Source organism: Embiotoca jacksoni, unplaced genomic scaffold, assembly GCF_022577435.1.
Source record: "Embiotoca jacksoni isolate LCO1_2020_lvr unplaced genomic scaffold, fEmbJac1.0.p SCAF_13, whole genome shotgun sequence".
Classification (NCBI taxonomy): domain Eukaryota; kingdom Metazoa; phylum Chordata; class Actinopteri; family Embiotocidae; genus Embiotoca; species Embiotoca jacksoni.
The window spans coordinates 8,337,292-8,358,225 of record NW_027185263.1 but is presented as its reverse complement, the minus strand read 5'-3'; the positions used below and the strand labels follow the sequence as shown (position 1 = coordinate 8,358,225).

The 20,934-nt window shown below is 36.0% G+C and overlaps 5 protein-coding genes across 5 annotated transcripts; all 5 read left to right on the top strand.

Annotated features, from left to right (window-relative positions):
- Positions 1–675: 675 nt before the first annotated feature.
- On the top strand, positions 676–5,732 carry LOC138196003 (olfactory receptor 1-like). The gene is made up of 2 exons (XM_069145659.1): positions 676–913; positions 4,984–5,732. The coding sequence occupies exons 1-2, from the start codon at positions 676–678 to the stop codon at positions 5,730–5,732; spliced, it is 987 nt and encodes a 328-aa protein (XP_069001760.1).
- A 1,895-nt stretch (positions 5,733–7,627) lies between these two features.
- On the top strand, positions 7,628–8,599 carry LOC138196002 (olfactory receptor 1E16-like). The gene has a single exon (XM_069145658.1). It carries the CDS (start codon positions 7,628–7,630, stop codon positions 8,597–8,599), a length of 972 nt encoding a protein of 323 aa, XP_069001759.1.
- Positions 8,600–11,412: 2,813 nt separating this feature from the next.
- On the top strand, positions 11,413–12,396 carry LOC138195921 (olfactory receptor 1-like). The gene has a single exon (XM_069145571.1). The coding sequence runs from the start codon at positions 11,443–11,445 to the stop codon at positions 12,394–12,396; it is 954 nt and encodes a 317-aa protein (XP_069001672.1). The 5' UTR covers positions 11,413–11,442.
- Positions 12,397–14,383: 1,987 nt separating this feature from the next.
- On the top strand, positions 14,384–15,355 carry LOC138196001 (olfactory receptor 1E16-like). Its single transcript, XM_069145657.1, has one exon. It carries the CDS (start codon positions 14,384–14,386, stop codon positions 15,353–15,355), a length of 972 nt encoding a protein of 323 aa, XP_069001758.1.
- A 2,849-nt stretch (positions 15,356–18,204) lies between these two features.
- Positions 18,205–19,185, top strand: LOC138196000 (olfactory receptor 1-like). The gene has a single exon (XM_069145656.1). It carries the CDS (start codon positions 18,205–18,207, stop codon positions 19,183–19,185), a length of 981 nt encoding a protein of 326 aa, XP_069001757.1.
- Positions 19,186–20,934: the final 1,749 nt, after the last annotated feature.

Genomic DNA, 20,934 nt, shown 5'->3' with positions numbered 1-20,934 from the left:
AGAGTGCGTTGGGACATGTAAACACCAGACGGTATTAAATCACGTCAAATGTTGACTTGAAATCTTCAAATCATAATTTCAGTCAGAATGAAAAAAAATGCAACTGCAACTATTGACTAACTGCTTTGTAAAAGCTATTTTTCAACGTATTTGTTGGGGACTAGAAGAGTTTCAACTCAAACAGCAAATTTTGGTTGCCTCTGTTGCTGCTGCTTGAAATGTTGCTGTTTCTCTTGACTAGATAGTGTTAGCTTGTCCAATCAAGCTACCTTTAGTTATATTTGCCCCAGCAACAACAGCCAGCAATTAAAAGCAAAACATACTTTGTAATTGGTTTTACAACCATGTATTATTTAAATATATAAGATTAGAGTATCTTCTCAGAATACCATTTAAATTAGGATGCTCTTTGAAATGTCACCCCCTGAAAAACAGTCACTATAGGCTTCCAGAGCAAGAGTTTTATTTTATTGTTGATGCTTACATAGACTACACACAAGGGATCAGACATAGCCACAAAGGAGCTCTGCAAAACAGTTAAAAGTTGTCTGACCTTCATGACCTGAAAGAAGACGAGAGAGAAAAGCCCACCACGGTCGACATTTTAGAGCCAAGTGCTGACGTGCAGTACTTTTGTCTGAGCTTTGACAGTATAGGCTTGATACAAATTTTGCAATGGACCTTTTCAACTCTGCTCTTGGGAGAAATATTACGTTTGTGCGTCCAGCATATTTCATAATAAGTGGATTTTTTGGCATACCTAATATCAAGTATTACTACGTCTTTCTGTTTTTTGTATATATTGTTTCTGTGGTGGGAAACACAGTTGTGATGGCTGTAATATTTTTGGATTATAACCTGAGAACTCCAAAATATATAGCAGTTTTTAACCTTGCATTTGTGGACTTGTTAGGTAACTCTGCTCTGGTGCCGAAGGTTCTTGACATTTTTCTGTTTGATCACAATTACATCCCCTACAATGACTGCTTGACATTCCTTTTTTTCTGTTACACCTGCCTTTCAATGCAGGCTCTGAATTTGGTTGCACTTGCCTATGACAGACTGATCGCAATCATCTTTCCTCTGCATTATCAAGTGAAGATGACCCACAGGTTCATGCTGTCTTTGATTACTTCTTTGTGGGTCTTTATCATTACTTTTGTACTGATTGCAGTCGGTCTTCTGACAAGACTTTCTTTTTGTAAGTCTGTGGTTGTGAACAGCTATTTCTGTGACCATGGCCAGATATACCGGCTTGCGTGCAATGATTATACTCTCAATTCACGTTTCAGTACGGTGTTGGTATTTGTGATTCTCTGGCTTCCAATGGTATTTATATTGCTCAGTTATTCATATATTGGTTATGCATTATCTAAAGTAGCCAGCGTTAAGGAAAGAGTGAAAGCTTTTAAAACCTGCACTGCTCATGTTTCATTAGTGGCAATCTATTTCATCCCAATATTAGTCACATTTACCATGAGTTCCAACATACATCCAAATGCCAGGATCATAAACTTGTCTCTGACCTCAATCTTTCCACCCATGTTAAATCCAATCATTTATGTTCTGCAAACACAAGAAATCAAAGTATCATTGAAAAAAATATTAAGAATCAGGACACAATCCAAGATTATGGTGAAAAATGTCATAATAAAATAACCATCTGTCTATATTTTGTTTAGGACAGTAGATAATCACAGCAAGATTTTTTGTAAAAACATTGAGGCAATAGCTAACGTAAGGGTATCTGTTAGATACCATTGTAACATCCAATAAATGTTTGTTTATTCAACATTAAATGTATTTACATTATCATGTCTTTTAATAAAAAAAAACTATTTTAAAGGACCTTACTGGAATTAGGTAACTATTTTATAGAGAGACCATTATGTTTGTGTCTCGGCAGATGTTGTCTTGATGCAGTCTGCTGTATTTTAGGAAATGTATATGTGCTCTTTTTAACTTTTGTAAAATCAATGCTTTATCAAGTAAGATTTAATCTGATCAAATAGCGTATAAATACGTAGCAAGTGCATTTAAAAGGTGCAATTGTTTTGTGTTTCCTTTTTTTGAATTAATCTACGGTGTTTGCTATACCAACACTGCTTCACATGGAGTCATGAAGATTACTTACTACTGTATGTTTGCATTGAAAACAAAATTGTAATATGAACAATGAAAAACTGCCCAAATGTTTATCCACAGTGAAATTGTTATCATTATCGAGGCCTCAAGTTAGATTTCAGTCAGGCCAATTGCAAGGCTTTGTTTGTTTTTGTTATGTAATTCTTGTAAAACTCATATATGTAGTGAACTTCATAAAAGGTATCATATGTATTTTTAAGGATATATAAGTGAAATTGATTTTAGTTGACTTTGTTAAATTGTTATTTTTGTAGTTTTTGCTATTCTGTGTTTTTGTGGAAATCCATTGAGAGTAACAATAATTAAATTCCTTGTATGTCTTAACGTGCTTGTCCAATAAAGCCGATTCCGATCATACGTGAAGTTTTTGCTGCAAATAAGCTACAAAGTCCAAAACGCGTATGCCTCACAAAAATCTTCAACCTGACAGCACTGAAGATCTATGCAATCATTACACCTTCAAGGTGGGCACCCAAGATTATTGTCACCTATGTAGTATCGAACCAAAAGTGAAATATGGTCACAATCTCCCACCTGATGGTGTTGAATAATGGTCAGAAAAGAGTTTTTGCATAGCATTATGTTGTAACAGGGAAGTTGACCTTTGACCTTTTGGATGTAAAATGTCATCACTTTATCATTTCATCTTATTAGACATTAGAGTGACAATTTTTCATAATTACCACATAACAGCCAAAATATGTAATATGTTAGTGAAACAAATGTAAAAATTAAAAACACTATGTATTTATATTAATGCAAATTAAAATGATATATAAATCAGGGTTTTTCTCTGCTTTCTGGAGGGCTTGGTTGCTGTGGTAGCAGTGGGGGTAGTGAGCAGTTATTTGATTTATGAAAATGCATTTTTACTTAAATTTTAGGACTATTATCCTTACAATATTTATATAAAGATAATAATCCTCAAACATTGGTGAACGAAAGTACACTCCTATTCCTATGATGCTGCTACTAATATATAATCTTTATCATTTTCTGTCATAACATTTACTGTTATTGTGTATATGGTGTTGAATTTTGTGCAGAATAACTTAAAGCGGGGGACAAGTTCTCCAAGTAAGTTAAGTTTGTGTCATGTAGGCTAACTTAATTTGTAAGTTAATGATATAGTTCGTGTGAACTGTGTGAACTGTGTTAAGCTGCTCTCTGCAGGCACGTTGATTTTTTTACACTGACACTATGGCCTTCCGTGGGTTACTCTCATTTTCCGAAAGAAAGTTGTAGCACAATGTGGAATTTCCAGAAATGTTATTCACGTCCGTCCCATTCTTGTGAATGTGATAACTCAGGAACGCCTTGAGGGAATTTCTTCAAATTTGACATAAATGTTCAAATGGCACCAGATATGAATTTATCAGATTTTGGAGGTCAAAGGTCAAAGTCACTGTGTCCTCACTTCCATCCCATTCTTGTGAATGCAATATCTCAAGAACATCTTGAGAGAATTTTTTCAAATGTGGCTTACTCATTAATAATTACTGTTTTTCTTTGTTTTGTCTACATTGTGACTGTTCTCTGAAATGTTTCTCTCCTTTCTCTTATTTGCCTGGTGAAGACTTTTCATACTCCAAAATACATGATTGTGTTCAACCTGGCTTTGACAGGTTTGTGTGGGAGCACTGCTCTTAACCCAATTACAATCACACACATTTGATTAACCTTGTGAAATGGCCACAGTTTCAAACTTAACAGTGGTTAGGTTTATGAAAAGATCATGTTTTGGGTTAAAAAACAGTTTGTCACGTAAGTTATGTTTGTACGTGACATAATTGCTGTACCCTCAGTGCAGGAAAGAGCGCTACCGCAGGTCGTTTGTCCTGACGGCTGTCAGACTATTCAACACCATCATACAATAACGTTGCACTGTATTTCACTTAATTTCATAGCACCTGACACTTTACTTCCATCCTGAGATGTATTTAATGATTTTATTTTATTTTATTTGTTTTTGTGTATATAGTTTGTGTGTGTCAGTATTTATTAATTGCTCTTATTATTTTCTAAAATAATTCTTCTTATCTATCTTAATTTGTGTATACGTATTTGTAAATTCTTTCTTCTTGTGTGCACCTTTTTGTGTTTCTATGCTGTCGTGACGACTAAATTTCCCCACTGTGGGATTAATAAAGTCTAACTCATGAATTGCATTCATACTATACGTGATGCAAGTTAAATATGTGAAAAGTAAACTTACACATATAAGTTTAAGTAAGTTAGCATTCACTTTTCTTTTCACCCGGGACACAAACAGTGGTCTCCTGTAAGTCCTGTGTTTGATCCATCCAACCAGCCCTGACCTTCTTCCTTTCTCCCTTTGGGATTTTGCCACTCTTTATACTTTATTACCTCACGTTGTACTTTAGTCCCATCATATTTACTATGGCCACTAGGGGTTGTATTAAGATGCTAGAACAGGTGACCCACAGTGAAGGAGGTGAATATAATTGACAGACCTCTCACAGCACAACTCACTTTAGTGAACTACATGAATATTGTCTGCGGTGAATTTGGTTACAGCAACTTCTCAAGCGTGTCATTATAAATTCTGTTATTTGCTATTGCGTTTGGAGAAACAGGTATTTGTGATGGTCTCAGAAGACGGAGCCACTACCGTGTTTAATACCACATTTGTTCGCCCTGAAAAATTCTATCTCGGTGGGTTTTCCAACATGCCTCATATTAAGTATTACTATGTTTTTCTGTGTTTTGTCTACATTGTGACTGTTCTTGGAAATGTTTCTCTCCTTTCTCTTATTTGCCGGGTGAAGACTTTTCATACTCCGAAATACATGATTGTGTTCAACCTGGCTTTGACAGATTTGTGTGGGAGCACTGCTCTCATCCCAAAACTCTTAGACACATTTTTGTTTGACAGGAGATATATTGTCTATGAGGCTTGCTTAAGTTATTTGTTCTTTGTTTTCTTCTTTGGAAGTGTGCAGTCATGGACACTTGTCACGATGGCGTACGACAGATTTATAGCAATTTGCTTTCCTTTAAGGTACCATAGTATTGTTACTAAACCAGCCATTGGTGCAATGCTGATGTTTGTTTGGATTTTTATGACGTGTGCATTTGCAGTCATGGTTGGGCTTCTTGATCGCCTGTCATTCTGTGGATCTGTGGTGATAAACAATATTTTCTGTGATCATGGGCCATTATATCGTCTGGCTTGTAATGATACGACGTTAAATTATATAGTAGGATTTGTTCTTTTTATTATAATCCTCTGTATTCCTCTTCTATTGATAGCTGTGTCATATGTTTGCATTTCTATAGCACTGAGCAGAACTGCATCAGGAGAGGAACGACTCAGAGCATTGAAAACTTGTACTTCTCACTTGATCCTTGTGACCATTTTCTTCCTACCATTTATTGTAACCAACATAGCTGTACTGGCCTTCTACATCCATACTAATGCCAGGATCATAAACTCCTCATTGACACACATAATATCTGCTTTGCTCAATCCTTTTATATACACTTTAAAGACAGAAGAAGTGCTGACTGCTATCAAGAAGCTGTGGAAAAGAAATAAACAAATTAACATAGCTACAAAATGGTGAACTCTTTATCACTGCTATATTGACACATTTTGCACTTAACCCCCCCCCCCCCCTCCCACCTCCAAAACCTCTTTTGAGCCTCTAACACATGAGCTGTGTTGGGGAGTAACTACTTACATCTAACGGGGTTATGTAATTAAGTTACATAGCCTTGTTTGTGATCCGTTTTATTGTTTGAATTTGCAACTCTTCTTGTCTGCCAATCAAATCAATGTATATTGCTGTAACCAACCACACCAAGGTGGTTTGCGAGGTAGTCGGAAAAGGAACGCCTTTCACTGCTGCAAATTCCAGAATATTTTCATTCTGAAATCAGAAAAAAAGTTAAGTTTCTCAGTAACGAGCCCACATAAATGGTTGAATTATATTGCAATAGCAATACTGTATAATACTCATGTAAAACAAAACATGGATCTGAGATGTTGTTGTGACTCACCATTACACATTACTTAAAGTGTTTATAGGTTGGAGCTCTCATTAAGAGACACTGAGTTTTTATTACATAAGTGTAAATGTCCTAGGTTTGAGTCTTATTTTAACTTTGAGCAGAGTGACAATGATTAGATTAGCATTTTTTTTTTTAAACAATAACTGATTTTTGTCACGTACAACCCTGTTTCCAAAAAAGTTGGGGCGCTGTGTAAAATGGCAAGAAAACAGAATGTGATGATTTTCAAGTTATGTAAACCCATATTTAATGGTAAATAGACCAAAGACAACATATTCAATGTTAAGACTAAGGAATTTTATTGTTTTATAAAAATTTTAAACTCTCCCTCTCTGAGATGCTCTTTTTAAACCTAATCATGTTACTGATCTGTTGGCTAATTAGTTCTGAGATGTTCCACCAGGTCTTGTTTTTAGCGTTATACACCTTTTTAGTCTTTTGTTGCCCCTGTCCCAATTTTTGTTAACATGTTGCCGGCATCAAATTTAAAATGAGCATATGTTGACATGATTTGCAAATCATCACGTTTAACTTTTTTAGAAATGGGGTTCTAAAAAAATACCAAATATTTGTATTTACCAGCTTCTAATGTTGAGTACTGCTTTTCTTTTTCATATATGATAGTCAACCAATTATTTTCAAACATTTGAATACATCCCCGTGGGTTGTTTCATAATATAATGGGCAATAGGCCAAATTACTAGTGAAAATAATTCTTATACTGTCCTAGTTTTGATCCTGTTTGGTGTATAGTAGAAACCTTGTTATTCACATCTCTATATAAATGATTATAACAGTATCCAAGTGTAGTGGCTATCTTTACTTTATCTTTAGTCATTCCTATGATCATCTAATTTCTATCATGGATCTCATCTGAGAGATGGACATTAGACACTAGATGTTAGAGTGAAAATTTGTTGTAATTACCACATGAAATCTTGAGTTATGGCCCCAAACATATTTTGTGAGTTCACAGTGACCTTGTCATCTAACCAGGTATCCTTGGGAGCAATTAAACCTTTGTGTCAACTTTGAAGAAATTCCCTGAAATCATTCGTGAGATACCATGTCTACAAGGATGGGAGGACGGGAGGTCCAAGTGACTTTGACTTTTGACCACCAAAATCTATTTAGTCCAAGTGAATGTTTGTGCTAAATTTGAGGAAATTGGCTTGAGGCGCTGTTGAGATATGGGACTGATGGACTGATGAATGGATGGAGGCCTAAATATCTAATAACATCAGAATCAGTAGTACCTCTCTCCCCCATCCTTACCAGGACACTCAGTGTTTGAAGTTGTTGTGCCTCAAGCTGCTGTACAGTGACGACACAAGGGAAGAGACAGTTGCTATAAGTGCTAGAAAACGGAGCACCAGACTGTTAAACTGAGCTTGCCTCTGAGGACACAGGACACGAGGATAGTAAAAGATTACCATGCAGTCTTCAAATGGAACTTTTCAACCCAACTCTTGAGAAGAACGCCACCTATGTGCGTCCTGCATATTTTATGATAAGTGGTTTTATTGGCATACCCAATGTTAGGTATTACTTTGTCTTTCTCTGTTTTATCTACATTTTCTCAGTTTTGGGAAACACAATGGTGATGACTGTAATCATTTTGGATCGTGCATTGAGAGCTCCTAAATATATTGCAGTTTTTAACTTAGCATTGGTGGACTTGTTGAGCAGCTCTGCTTTGGTACCAAAGGTTCTTGACATCTTTCTGCTTAACCATCGCTATATTCCCTACAATGACTGCTTAACATTCATGTTTTTCTGCTACACCTTTCTTACAATGCAGTCTCTTAACCTGGTTGCACTCTGCTATGACAGACTGATAGCAATCTACTACCCACTGCACTATCACACAAAGGTGACCCACAGAGTCATGCTGAATATTATTGTGGTTTTCTGGCTCTTGGACATTTTTCTTGCAATGCTTGCAGTTGGCCTTCTCACAAGACTTTCTTTCTGTAAGTCCGTGGTTATTAACAGCTATTTCTGTGACCATGGCCCTGTGTATCGGCTTGCGTGCAATGATTATACTCCCAATCTTGTAATTAGTTTTTTTTTACCAGTTCTTATTCTTTATCTTCCACTACTATTTATCTTGGTAAGTTACTACTGTATTGGCTATGCCTTGTCAAAAATTTCTACAGTTCAGGAAAGAGTGAGGGCTTTTAAAACCTGCACAGGTCACCTTTCATTAGTGGCAATATATTACTTCCCTCTGATATTTGTATATCTCTTTGGGACCACAATACATCCAAATGCAAGAATCATAACCCTGTCTTTGAACACTGTCATCCCTCCCATGCTGAACCCATTCATTTATGTTTTTCAGACACGAGAAATCAAAGAATCTTTGAAAAAGTTGTTGAAAATTCGAGGGAAAGCCAAAATTTCAACAACAAATTAAAAATAGCCCTCAACTTTAGTACTTTGATCTAAAATCCACTGTAAAATACTGCAGTTGGTTATCAGTAGCGATGCTTCCAAATATTGTGTCAGCCACATCATACAAACAGAACTAATATTGAATAATATCTCTTCGTAATTTTTAGTATGCTGAAAGTGAATTAATTGTAAAAAATACATATATTTCATTTTATAGCCCTTAAAGAACAATTACAGTATGACATAACCAGCTATTCTACAAAATACATGTTAGAAAGAGATACAGAGGTTTTTTCCCCTCTGCCCACTGAAAACAAGGTGCAAATATATACTGCTAACAATAGCACAGCTGTTTACAACTGCTTTGAAGGAAGTGAATGATTACATGAAGTTAACATAAATGTTTATAAAGCCATCTTTTATGAGAAGTGTAACCAGAACAATGCCTCTATAACATGGACATTTCACAGATTAATGTCAAACATAGCAAAATGATTGTTCATGTTTTTTAGATAATCAACAGATACCTGCTTTAATTGCTTTTGTGTTGCGTTGGATGATACGTAAAATTTGTCTAAAGGGAGAATGTTTTTTTTATGATAGCAATTTATTGTGTGATGTTTGTACTTTTTAGTTGTATTGGCAATTGTGGTTGTTTTTATTAAACTGAAAATGTGCCTACAATGTTTCAGACAAAGTAATGCAGCCCATAACAGCCAACATATGTAATATGCTAGTGAAACAAATGTAAAAATTAAAAACACTATGTATTTATATTAATGCAAATTAAAATGATATACAAATCAGGGTTTTTCTCTGCTTTCTGAAGGGCTTAGTTGCTGTGGTAGCAGTGGGGGTAGTGAGCAGTTATTTGATTTATGAAAATGCATTTTTACTTAAATTTTAAGACTATTATCCTTACAATATTTATATAAAGATAATAATCCTCAAACATTGGTGAACGAAAGTACACTCCTATTCCTATGATGCTGCTACTAATATATAATCTTTATCATTTTCTGTCCTACAATATTACATTTACTGTTATTGTGTATATGGTGTTGAATTTTGTGCAGAATAACTTAAAGCAGGGGACAAGTTCTCCAAGTAAGTTAAGTTTGTGTCATGTAGGCTAACGTAATTTGTAAGTTAATGATATAGTTCGTATGCTATGAGGACAACCAGTCTCTGGGGAAAAAGGTTTTGTCGTCAGTCAGCTAGACTGCTCGCAGTTACAAATATTTTTTTACTAAAAAGAGGTGAGCACTCATCACAGAAGTACATGAAGTACGTGAAGGTCAAGCAGTGTCTGCTCACATTTGGACCAAACAGGTGGTGGCACCTCAATACCCCGACTCTTCCCCATCATAACTACGCACTCTGGTTGCCAATGGCGTCACCAGCACAAGATGTGTTAAGCTGCTCTCTGCAGGCACATTGGTTTTTTACACTGACACTATGGCCTTCCGCGGGTTACTCTCATTTTCCGAAAGAAAGTTGTAGCACAATGTGGAATTTCCAGAAATGTTATTCACGTCCGTCCCATTCTTGTGAATGTGATAACTCAGGAACGCCTTGAGGGAATTTCTTCAAATTTGACATAAATGTTCAAATGGTACCAGAGATGAACTTCTTAGATTTTGGAGGTCAAAGGTCAAAGTTACTGTGTCCTCACTTCCATCCCATTCTTGTGAATGCAATATCTCAAGAATATCTTGAGAGAATTTTTTTCAAATGTGGCTTACTCAATAATAATTACGTTTTTTCTTTGTTTTGTCTACATTGTGACTGTTCTCTGAAATGTTTCTCTCCTTTCTCTTATTTGCCTGGTGAAGACTTTTCATACTCCAAAATACATGATTGTGTTCAACCTGGCTTTGACATGTTTGTGTGGGAGCACTGCTCTTAACCCAATTACAATCACACACATTTGATTAACCTTGTGAAATGGCCACAGTTTCAAACTTAACAGTGGTTAGGTTTATGAAAAGATCATGTTTTGGGTTAAAAAACAGTTTGTCACGTAAGTTATGTTTGTACGTGACATAATTGCTGTACCCTCAGTGCAGGAAAGAGCGCTACCGCAGGTCGTTTGTCCTGACGGCTGTCAGACTATTCAACACCATCATACAATAACGTTGCACTGTATTTCACTTAATTTCATAGCACCTGACACTTTACTGCCATCCTGAGATGTATTTAATGATTTTATTTTATTTTATTTGTTTTTGTGTATATAGTTTGTGTGTGTCAGTATTTATTAATTGCTCTTATTATTTTCTAAAATAATTCTTCTTATCTATCTTAATTTGTGTATACGTATTTGTAAATTCTTTCTTATTGTGTGCACCTTTTTGTGTTTCTATGCTGCTGTGATGACTAAATTTCCCAACTGTGGGATTAATAAAGTCTAAGTCATGAATTGCATTCATACTATACGTGATGCAAGTTAAATATGTTATAAGTAAACTTACACATATAAGTTTAAGTAAGTTAACATTCACTTTTCTTTTCACCTGGGACACAAACAGTGGTCTCCTGTAAGTCCTGTGTTTGATCCATCCAACCAGCCCTGACCTTCTTCCTTTCTCCCTTTGGGATTTTGCCACTGTTTATACTTTATTACCTCACGTTGTACTTTAGTCCCATCATATTTACTATAGCCACTAGGGGTTGTATTAAGATGCTAGAACAGGTGACCCACAGTGAAGGAGGTGAATATAATTGACAGACCTCTCACAGCACAACTCACTTTAGTGAACTACATGAATATTGTCTGGGGTGAATTTGGTTACAGCAACTTCTCAAGCGCTTCATTATAAATTCTGTTATTTGCTATTGCGTTTGGAGAAACAGGTATTTGTGATGGTGTCAGAAGACGGAGCCACTACCATGTTTAATACCACATTTGTTCGCCCTGAAAAATTCTATCTCGGTGGGTTTTCCAACATGCCTCATATTAAGTATTACTATGTTTTTCTGTGTTTTGTCTACATTGTGACTGTTCTTGGAAATGTTTCTCTCCTTTCTCTTATTTGCCGGGTGAAGACTTTTCATACTCCGAAATACATGATTGTGTTCAACCTGGCTTTGACAGATTTGTGTGGGAGCACTGCTCTCATCCCAAAACTCTTAGACACATTTTTGTTTGACAGGAGATATATTGTCTATGAGGCTTGCTTAAGTTATTTGTTCTTTGTTTTCTTCTTTGGAAGTGTGCAGTCATGGACACTTGTCACGATGGCATACGACAGATTTATAGCAATTTGCTTTCCTTTAAGGTACCATAGTATTGTTACTAAACCAGCCATTGGTGCAATGCTGATGTTTGTTTGGATTTTTATGACATGTGCATTTGCAGTCATGGTTGGGCTTCTTGATCGCCTGTCATTCTGTGGATCTGTGGTGATAAACAACTTTTTCTGTGATCATGGGCCATTATATCGTCTGGCTTGTAATGATACGACGTTAAATTATATAGTAGGATTTGTTCTTTTAATTATAATCGTCTGTATTCCTCTTCTATTGATAGCTGTGTCATATGTTTGCATTTCTATAGCACTGAGCAGAACTGCATCAGGAGAGGAACGACTCAGAGCATTGAAAACTTGTACTTCTCACTTGATCCTTGTGACCATTTTCTTCCTGCCAGTTATTGTAACCAACATAGCTGGACTGGCCTTCTACATCCATACTAATGCCAGGATCATAAACTCCTCATTGACACACATAATACCTGCTTTGCTCAATCCTTTTATATACACTTTAAAGACAGAAGAAGTGCTGACTGCTTTCAAGAAGCTGTGGGAAAAGAAATAAACAAATTAACATAGCTACAAAATGGTGAACTCTTTATCACTGCTATATTGACAGATTTTACACTTAACCCCCCCCCCCCCCCTTCCTCCCCTCCTCTCCCTTGAAAACCTCTTTTGAGCCTCTAACGCATAAGCTGTGTTGGGGAGTAACTACTTACATCTAACGGGGTTATGTAATTAAGTTACATTATAAAAATAACAAAATGTTATTGTTCAAAAAAGAATGCGCAGTTCGCGCTCAAATTTCGAGCCTTGTTTGTGATCCATTTTATTGTTTGAATTTGCAACTGTTCTTGTCTGCCAATCAAATCAATGTATATTGCTGAAACCAACCACACCAAGGTGGTTTGCGAGGTCGTCGGAAAAGGAACGCCTTTCACTGCTGTAAATTCCAGAATATTTTCATTCTGAAATCAGAAAAAAAGGAACGAGCCCACATAAATGGTTGAATTATATTGTAATAGCAATACTGTATAATACTCATGTAAAACAAAACATGGATCTGAGATGTTGTTGTGACTCACCATTACACATTACTTAATGTGTTTATAGGTTGGAGCTCTCCTTAAGAGACACTGAGTTTTTATTACATAAGTGTAAATGTCCTAGGTTTGAGTCTTATTTTAACTTTGAGCAGAGTGACAATGATTAGATTAGCATTTTTTTTTTTTTTTAAAACAATAACTGATTTTTGTCACGTATAACCCTGTTTCCAAAAAAGTTGGGGCGCTGTGTGAAATGTCAATAAAACAGAATGTGATGATTTTCAAGTTATGTAAACCCATATTTAATGGCAAATAGACCAAAGACAACATATTCAATGTTGAGACTAAGGAATTTTATTGTTTTATAAAAATTTTAAACTCTCCCTCTCTGAGATGCTCTTTTTAAACCTAATCATGTTATTGATCTGTTGGCTAATTATTTCTGAGATGTTCCACCAGGTCTTGTTTTTAGCGTTATACACCTTTTTAGTCTTTTGTTGCCCCTGTCCCAATTTTTGTACACATGTTGCTGGCATCAAATTCAAAATGAACATATTTTGACATGATTTGCAAATCATCACATTTAACTTTTTTAGAAATGGGGTTCTAAAAAAATACCAAATATTTGTATTTACCAGCTTCTAATATTGAGTACTGCTTTTCTTTTTCATATATGATAGTCAACCAATTATTTTCAAACATTTGAATACATCCTCGTGGGTTGTTTCATAATATAATGGGCAATAGGCCAAATTACTAGTGAAAATAATTCTTATACTGTCCTAGTTTTGATCCTGTTTGGTGTATAGTAGAAACCTTGTTATTCACATCCCTATATAAATGATTATAACAGTATCCAAGTGTAGTGGCTATCTTTACTTTATCTTTAGTCATTCCTATGATCATCTAATTTCTATCATGGATCTCATCTGAGAGATGGACATTAGACACCAGATGTTAAAGTGAAAATTTTTCATAATTACCACATGAAATCTTGAGTTATGGCCCCAAACATATTTTGTGAGTTCACAGTGACCTTGTCATCTCACCAGGTATCCTTGGGAGCAATTAAACCTTTGTGTCAACTTTGAAGAAATTCCCTGAAATCATTCGTGAGATACCATGTCTACAAGGATGGGAGGACGGGAGGTCCAAGTGACTTTGACTTTTGACCACCAAAATCTATTTAGTCCAAGTGAATGTTTGTGCTAAATTTGAGGAAATTGGCTTGAGGCGCTGTTGAGATATGGGACTGATGGACTGATGAATGGATGGAGGCCTAAATATCTAATAACATCAGAATCAGTAGTACCTCTCTCCCCCATCCTTACCAGGACACTCAGTGTTTGAAGTTGTTGTGCCTCAAGCTGCTGTACAGTGACGACACAAGGGAAGAGACAGTTGCTATAAGTGCTAGAAAACGGAGCACCAGACTGTTAAACTGAGCTTGCCTCTGAGGACACAGGACACGAGGATAGTAAAAGATTATCATACATTCTTCAAATGGAACTTTTCAACCCAACTCTTGAGAAGAACGCCACCTATGTGCGTCCTGCATATTTTATGATAAGTGGTTTTATTGGCATACCCAATGTTAGGTATTACTTTGTCTTTCTCTGTTTTATCTATATTTTCTCATTTTTGGGAAACACAATGGTGATGACTGTAATCATTTTGGATCGTGCATTGAGAGCTCCTAAATATATTGCAGTTTTTAACTTAGCATTGGCGGACTTGTTGAGCAGCTCTGCTTTGGTACCAAAGGTTCTTGACATCTTTCTGCTTAACCATCACTATATTCCCTACAATGACTGCTTAACATTCATGTTTTTCGTCTTCACCTTTCTTACAATGCAGTCTCTTAACCTGGTTGCACTCTGCTATGACAGACTGATAGCAATCTACTACCCACTGCACTATCACACAAAGGTGACCCACAGAGTCATGCTGACTATTATTGTGGTTTTCTGGCTCTTGGACATTTTTCTTGCAATGCTTGCAGTTGGCCTTCTCACAAGACTTTCTTTCTGTAAGTCCGTGGTCATTAACAGCTATTTCTGTGACCATGGCCCTGTGTATCGGCTTGCGTGCAATGATTATACTCCCAACAATGTAATTAGTATTTTGTCACCAGTTCTTATTCTTTATCTTCCACTACTATTTATCTTGGTAAGTTACTACTGTATTGGCTATGCCTTGTCAAAAATTTCTACAGTTCAGGAAAGAGTGAGGGCTTTTAAAACCTGCACAGGTCACCTTTCGTTAGTGGCAATATATTACTTCCCTCTGATATTTGTATATCTCTTTGGGACCACAATACATCCAAATGCTAGAATCATAACCCTGTCTTTGAACACTGTCATCCCTCCCCTGCTGAACCCATTCATTTATGTTTTTCAGACACGAGAAATCAAAGAATCTTTGAAAAAGTTGTTGAAAATTCGAGGGAAAGCCAAAATTTCAACAACAAATTAAAAAATAGCCCTCAACTTTTGTAGTTTGATCTAAAATCCACTGTAAAATACTGCAGTTGGTTATCAGTAGCAATGCTTCCAAATATTGCATCAGCCACATCATACAAACAGAACTAGTATTGAATGGTATATCTTTGTCTTTTCTACTATGCTCAAAGTTAATTAATTGTAAAAAATATATATTTCATTTTATAGCCCTTAAAGAACAATTACAGTATGACATAACCAGCTATTCTACAAAATACATGTTAGAAAGAGGTACAGAGGTTTTTTTTTTACTCTGCCCACTGAAAACAAGGTGCAAATATATACTGCTAACAATAGCACAGCTGTTTACAACTGCTTTGAAGGAAGTGAATGATTACATGAAGTTAACGTATATGTTTATAAAGCCATCTTTTATGAGAAGTGTAACCAGAAAAATGCCTCTATAACATGTACATTTCACAGATTAATGTCAAACATAGCAAAACTATTGTTCACGTTTTTTAGATAATCAACAGATACCTGCTTTAATTGCTTTTGTGTTGCGTTGGATGATACGTAAAATTTGTCTAAAGGGAGAATGTTTTTTTTATGATAGCAATTTATTGTGTGATGTTTGCATTTTTTCGTCGTATTGGCAATTGTGGTTGTTTTTATTAAACTGAAAATGTGCCTACAATGTTTCAGACAAAGTAATGCAGCCCATAACAGCCAACATATGTAACATGTATGTGAAACAAATGTAAAAATTAAAAACACTGTGTATTTATTTTAATGCAAATTAAAATGATATACAAATCAGGGTTTTTCTCTGCTTTCTGGAGGGCTTGGTTGCTGTGGTAGCAGTGGGGGTAGTGAGCAGTTATTTGATTTATGAAAATGCATTTTTACTTAAATTTTAAGACTATTATCCTTACAATATTTATATAAAGATAATAATCCTCAAACATTGGTGAACGAAAGTACACTCCTGTTCCTATGATGCTGCTACTAATATATAATCTTTATCATTTTCTGTCCTACAATATTACATTTACTGTTATTGTGTATATGGTGTTGAATTTTGAACAGAATAACTTAAAGCGGGGTACAAGTTCTCCAAGTAAGTTAAGTTTGTGTCATGTAGGCTAACTTAATATGTAAGTTAATGATATAGTTCGTATGCTATGAGGACAACCAGTCTCTGGGGGAAAAGGTTTTGTAGTCAGTCAGCTAGACTGCTCGCAGTTACAAATATTTTTTTACTAAAAAGAGGTGAGCACTCATCACAGAAGTACATGAAGTACGTGAAGGTCAAGCAGTGTCTGCTCACATTTGGACCAAACAGGTGGTGGCACCTCAATACCCCGACTCTTCCCCATCATAACTACGCACTCTGGTTGCCAATGGCGTCACCAGCACAAGATGTGTTAAGCTGCTCTCTGCAGGCACATTGGTTTTTTACACTGACACTATGGCCTTCCGCGGGTTACTCTCATTTTCCGAAAGAAAGTTGTAGCACAATGTGGAATTTCCAGAAATGTTATTCACGTCCGTCCCATTCTTGTGAATGTGATAACTCAGGAACGCCTTGAGGGAATTTCTTCAAATTTGACATAAATGTTCAAATGGTACCAGAGATGAACTTCTTAGATTTTGGAGGTCAAAGGTCAAAGTTACTGTGTCCTCACTTCCATCCCATTCTTGTGAATGCAATATCTCAAGAATATCTTGAGAGAATTTTTTTCAAATGTGGCTTACTCAATAATAATTACGTTTTTTCTTTGTTTTGTCTACATTGTGACTGTTCTCTGAAATGTTTCTCTCCTTTCTCTTATTTGCCTGGTGAAGACTTTTCATACTCCAAAATACATGATTGTGTTCAACCTGGCTTTGACAGGTTTGTGTGGGAGCACTGCTCTTAACCCAATTACAATCACACACATTTGATTAACCTTGTGAAATGGCCACAGTTTCAAACTTAACAGTGGTTAGGTTTATGAAAAGATCATGTTTTGGGTTAAAAAACAGTTTGTCACGTAAGTTATGTTTGTACGTGACATAATTGCTGTACCCTCAGTGCAGGAAAGAGCACTACCGCAGGTCGTTTGTCCTGACGGCTGTCAGACTATTCAACACCATCATACAATAACGTTGCACTGTATTTCACTTAATTTCATAGCACCTGACACTTTACTTCCATCCTGAGATGTATTTAATGATTTTATTTTATTTTATTTTATTTGTTTTTGTGTATATAGTTTGTGTGTGTCAGTATTTATTAATTGCTCTTATTATTTTCTAAAATAATTCTTCTTATCTATCTTAATTTGTGTATACGTATTTGTAAATTCTTTCTTCTTGTGTGCACCTTTTTGTGTTTCTATGCTGCCGTGATGACTAAATTTCCCCACTGTGGGATTAATAAAGTCTAAGTCATGAATTGCATTCATACTATACGTGATGCAAGTTAAATATGTGAAAAGTAAACTTACACATATAAGTTTAAGTAAGTTAACATTCACTTTTCTTTTCACCTGGGACACAAACAGTGGTCTCCTGTAAGTCCTGTGTTTGATCCATCCAACCAGCCCTGACCTTCTTCCTTTCTCCCTTTGGGATTTTGCCACTCTTTATACTTTATTACCTCACATTGTACTTTAGTCCCATCATATTTACTATGGCCACTAGGGGTTGTATTAAGATGCTAGAACAGGTGACCCACAGTGAAGGAGGTGAATATAATTGACAGACCTCTCACAGCACAACTCACTTTAGTGAACTACATGAATATTGTCTGGGGTGAATTTGGTTACAGCAACTTCTCAAGCGCTTCATTATAAATTCTGTTATTTGCTGTTGCGTTTGGAGAAACAGGTATTTGTGATGGTCTCAGAAGACGGAGCCACTACCATGTTTAATACCACATTTGTTCGCCCTGAAAAATTCTATCTCGGTGGGTTTTCCAACATGCCTCATATTAAGTATTACTATGTTTTTCTGTGTTTTGTCTACATTGTGACTGTTCTTGGAAATGTTTCTCTCCTTTCTCTTATTTGCCGGGTGAAGACTTTTCATACTCCAAAATACATGATTGTGTTCAACCTGGCTTTGACAGATTTGTGTGGGAGCACTGCTCTCATCCCAAAACTCTTAGACACATTTTTGTTTGACAGGAGATATATTGTCTATGAGGCTTGCTTAAGTTCTTTGTTCTTTGTTTTCTTCTTTGGAAGTGTGCAGTCATGGACACTTGTCACGATGGCGTACGACAGATTTATAGCAATTTGCTTTCCTTTAAGGTACCATAGTATTGTTACTAAACCAGCCATTGGTGCAATGCTGATGTTTGTTTGGATTTTTATGACGTGTGCATTTGCAGTCATGGTTGGGCTTCTTGATCGCCTGTCATTCTGTGGATCTGTGGTGATAAACAATATTTTCTGTGATCATGGGCCATTATATCGTCTGGCTTGTAATGATCCGACGTTAAATTATATAGTAGGATTTGTTCTTTTCATTATAATCGTCTGTATTCCTCTTCTATTGATAGCTGTGTCATATGTTTGCATTTCTATAGCACTGAGCAGAACTGCATCAGGAGAGGAACGACTCAGAGCATTGAAAACTTGTACTTCTCACTTGATCCTTGTGACCATTTTCTTCCTACCAGTTATTGTAACCAACATAGCTGGACTGGCCTTCTACATCCATACTAATGCCAGGATCATAAACTCCTCATTGACACACATAATATCTGCTTTGCTCAATCCTTTTATATACACTTTAAAGACAGAAGAAGTGCTGACTGCTATCAAGAAGCTGTGGAAAAGAAATAGACAAATTAACATAGCTACAAAATGGTGAACTCTTTATCACTGCTATATTGACACATTTTGCACTTAACCCCCCCCCTCCTCCCACCTCCAAAACCTCTTTTGAGCCTCTAACGCATGAGCTGTGTTGGGGAGTAACTACTTACATCTAACTGGGTTATGTAATTAAGTTACATAGCCTTGTTTGTGATCCGTTTTATTGTTTGAATTTGCAACTCTTCTTGTCTGCCAATCAAATCAATGTATATTGCTGTAACCAACCACACCAAGGTGGTTTGCGAGGTAGTCGGAAAAGGAACGCCTTTCACTGCTGTAAATTCCAGAATATTTTCATTCTGAAATCAGAAAAAAAGTTAAGTTTGCTCAGTAACGAGCCCACATAAATGGTTGAATTATATTGCAATAGCAATACTGTATAATACTCATGTAAAACAAAACATGGATCTGAGATGTTGTTGTGACTCACAATTACACATTACTTAATGTGTTTATAGGTTGGAGCTCTCATTAAGAGACACTGAGTTTTTATTACATAAGTGTAAATGTCCTAGGTTTGAGTCTTATTTTAACTTTGAGCAGAGTGACAATGATTAGATTAGCATTTTTTTTAAAAACAATAACTGATTTTTGTCACGTACAACCCTGTTTCCAAAAAAGTTGGGGTGCTGTGTGAAATGTCAATAAAACAGAATGTGATGATTTTGAAGTTAGGTAAACCCATATTTAATGACAAATAGACCAAATACAACATATTCAATGTTGAGACTAAGGAATTTTATTGTTTTATACAAATTTTAAACTCACCCTCTCTGAGATGCTCTTTTTAAACCTAATCATGTTACTGATCTGTTGGCTAATTAGTTCTGAGATGTTCCACCAGGTCTTGTTTTTAGCGTTATACACCTTTTTAGTCTTTTGTTGCCCCTGTCCCAATTTTTGTAAACATGTTGCTGGCATCAAATTCAAAATGAGCATATGTTGACATGATTTGCAAATCATCACATTTAACTTTTTTAGAAATGGGGTTCTAAAAAAATACCAAATATTTGTATTTACCAGCTTCTAATATTGAGTACTGCTTTTCTTTTTCATATATGATAGTCAACCAATTATTTTCAAACATTTGAATACATCCCCGTGGGTTGTTTCATAATATAATGGGCAATAGGCCAAATTACTAGTGAAAATAATTCTTATACTGTCCTAGTTTTGATCCTGTTTGGTGTATAGTAGAAACCTTGTTATTCACATCCCTATATAAATGATTATAACAGTATCCAAGTGTAGTGGCTATCTTTACTTTATCTTTAGTCATTCCTATGATCATCTAATTTCTATCATGGATCTCATCTGAGAGATGGACATTAGACACTAGATGTTAGAGTGAAAATTTGTCATAATTACCACATGAAATCTTGAGTTATGGCCCCAAACATATTTTGTGAGTTCACAGTGACCTTGTCATTGAACCAGTTATCCTTGGGACCAATTAAACCTTTGTGTCAACTTTGAAGAAATTCCCTGAAATCATTCGTGAGATACCATGTCTACAAGGATGGGAGGACGGGAGGTCCAAGTGACTTTGACTTTTGACCACCAAAATCTATTTAGTCCAAGTGAATGTTTGTGCTAAATTTGAGGAAATTGGCTTGAGGCGCTGTTGAGATATGGGACTGATGGACTGATGAATGGATGGAGGCGTAAATATCTAATAACATCAGTATCAGTAGTACCTCTCTCCCCCATCCTTACCAGGACACTCAGTGTTTGAAGTTGTTGT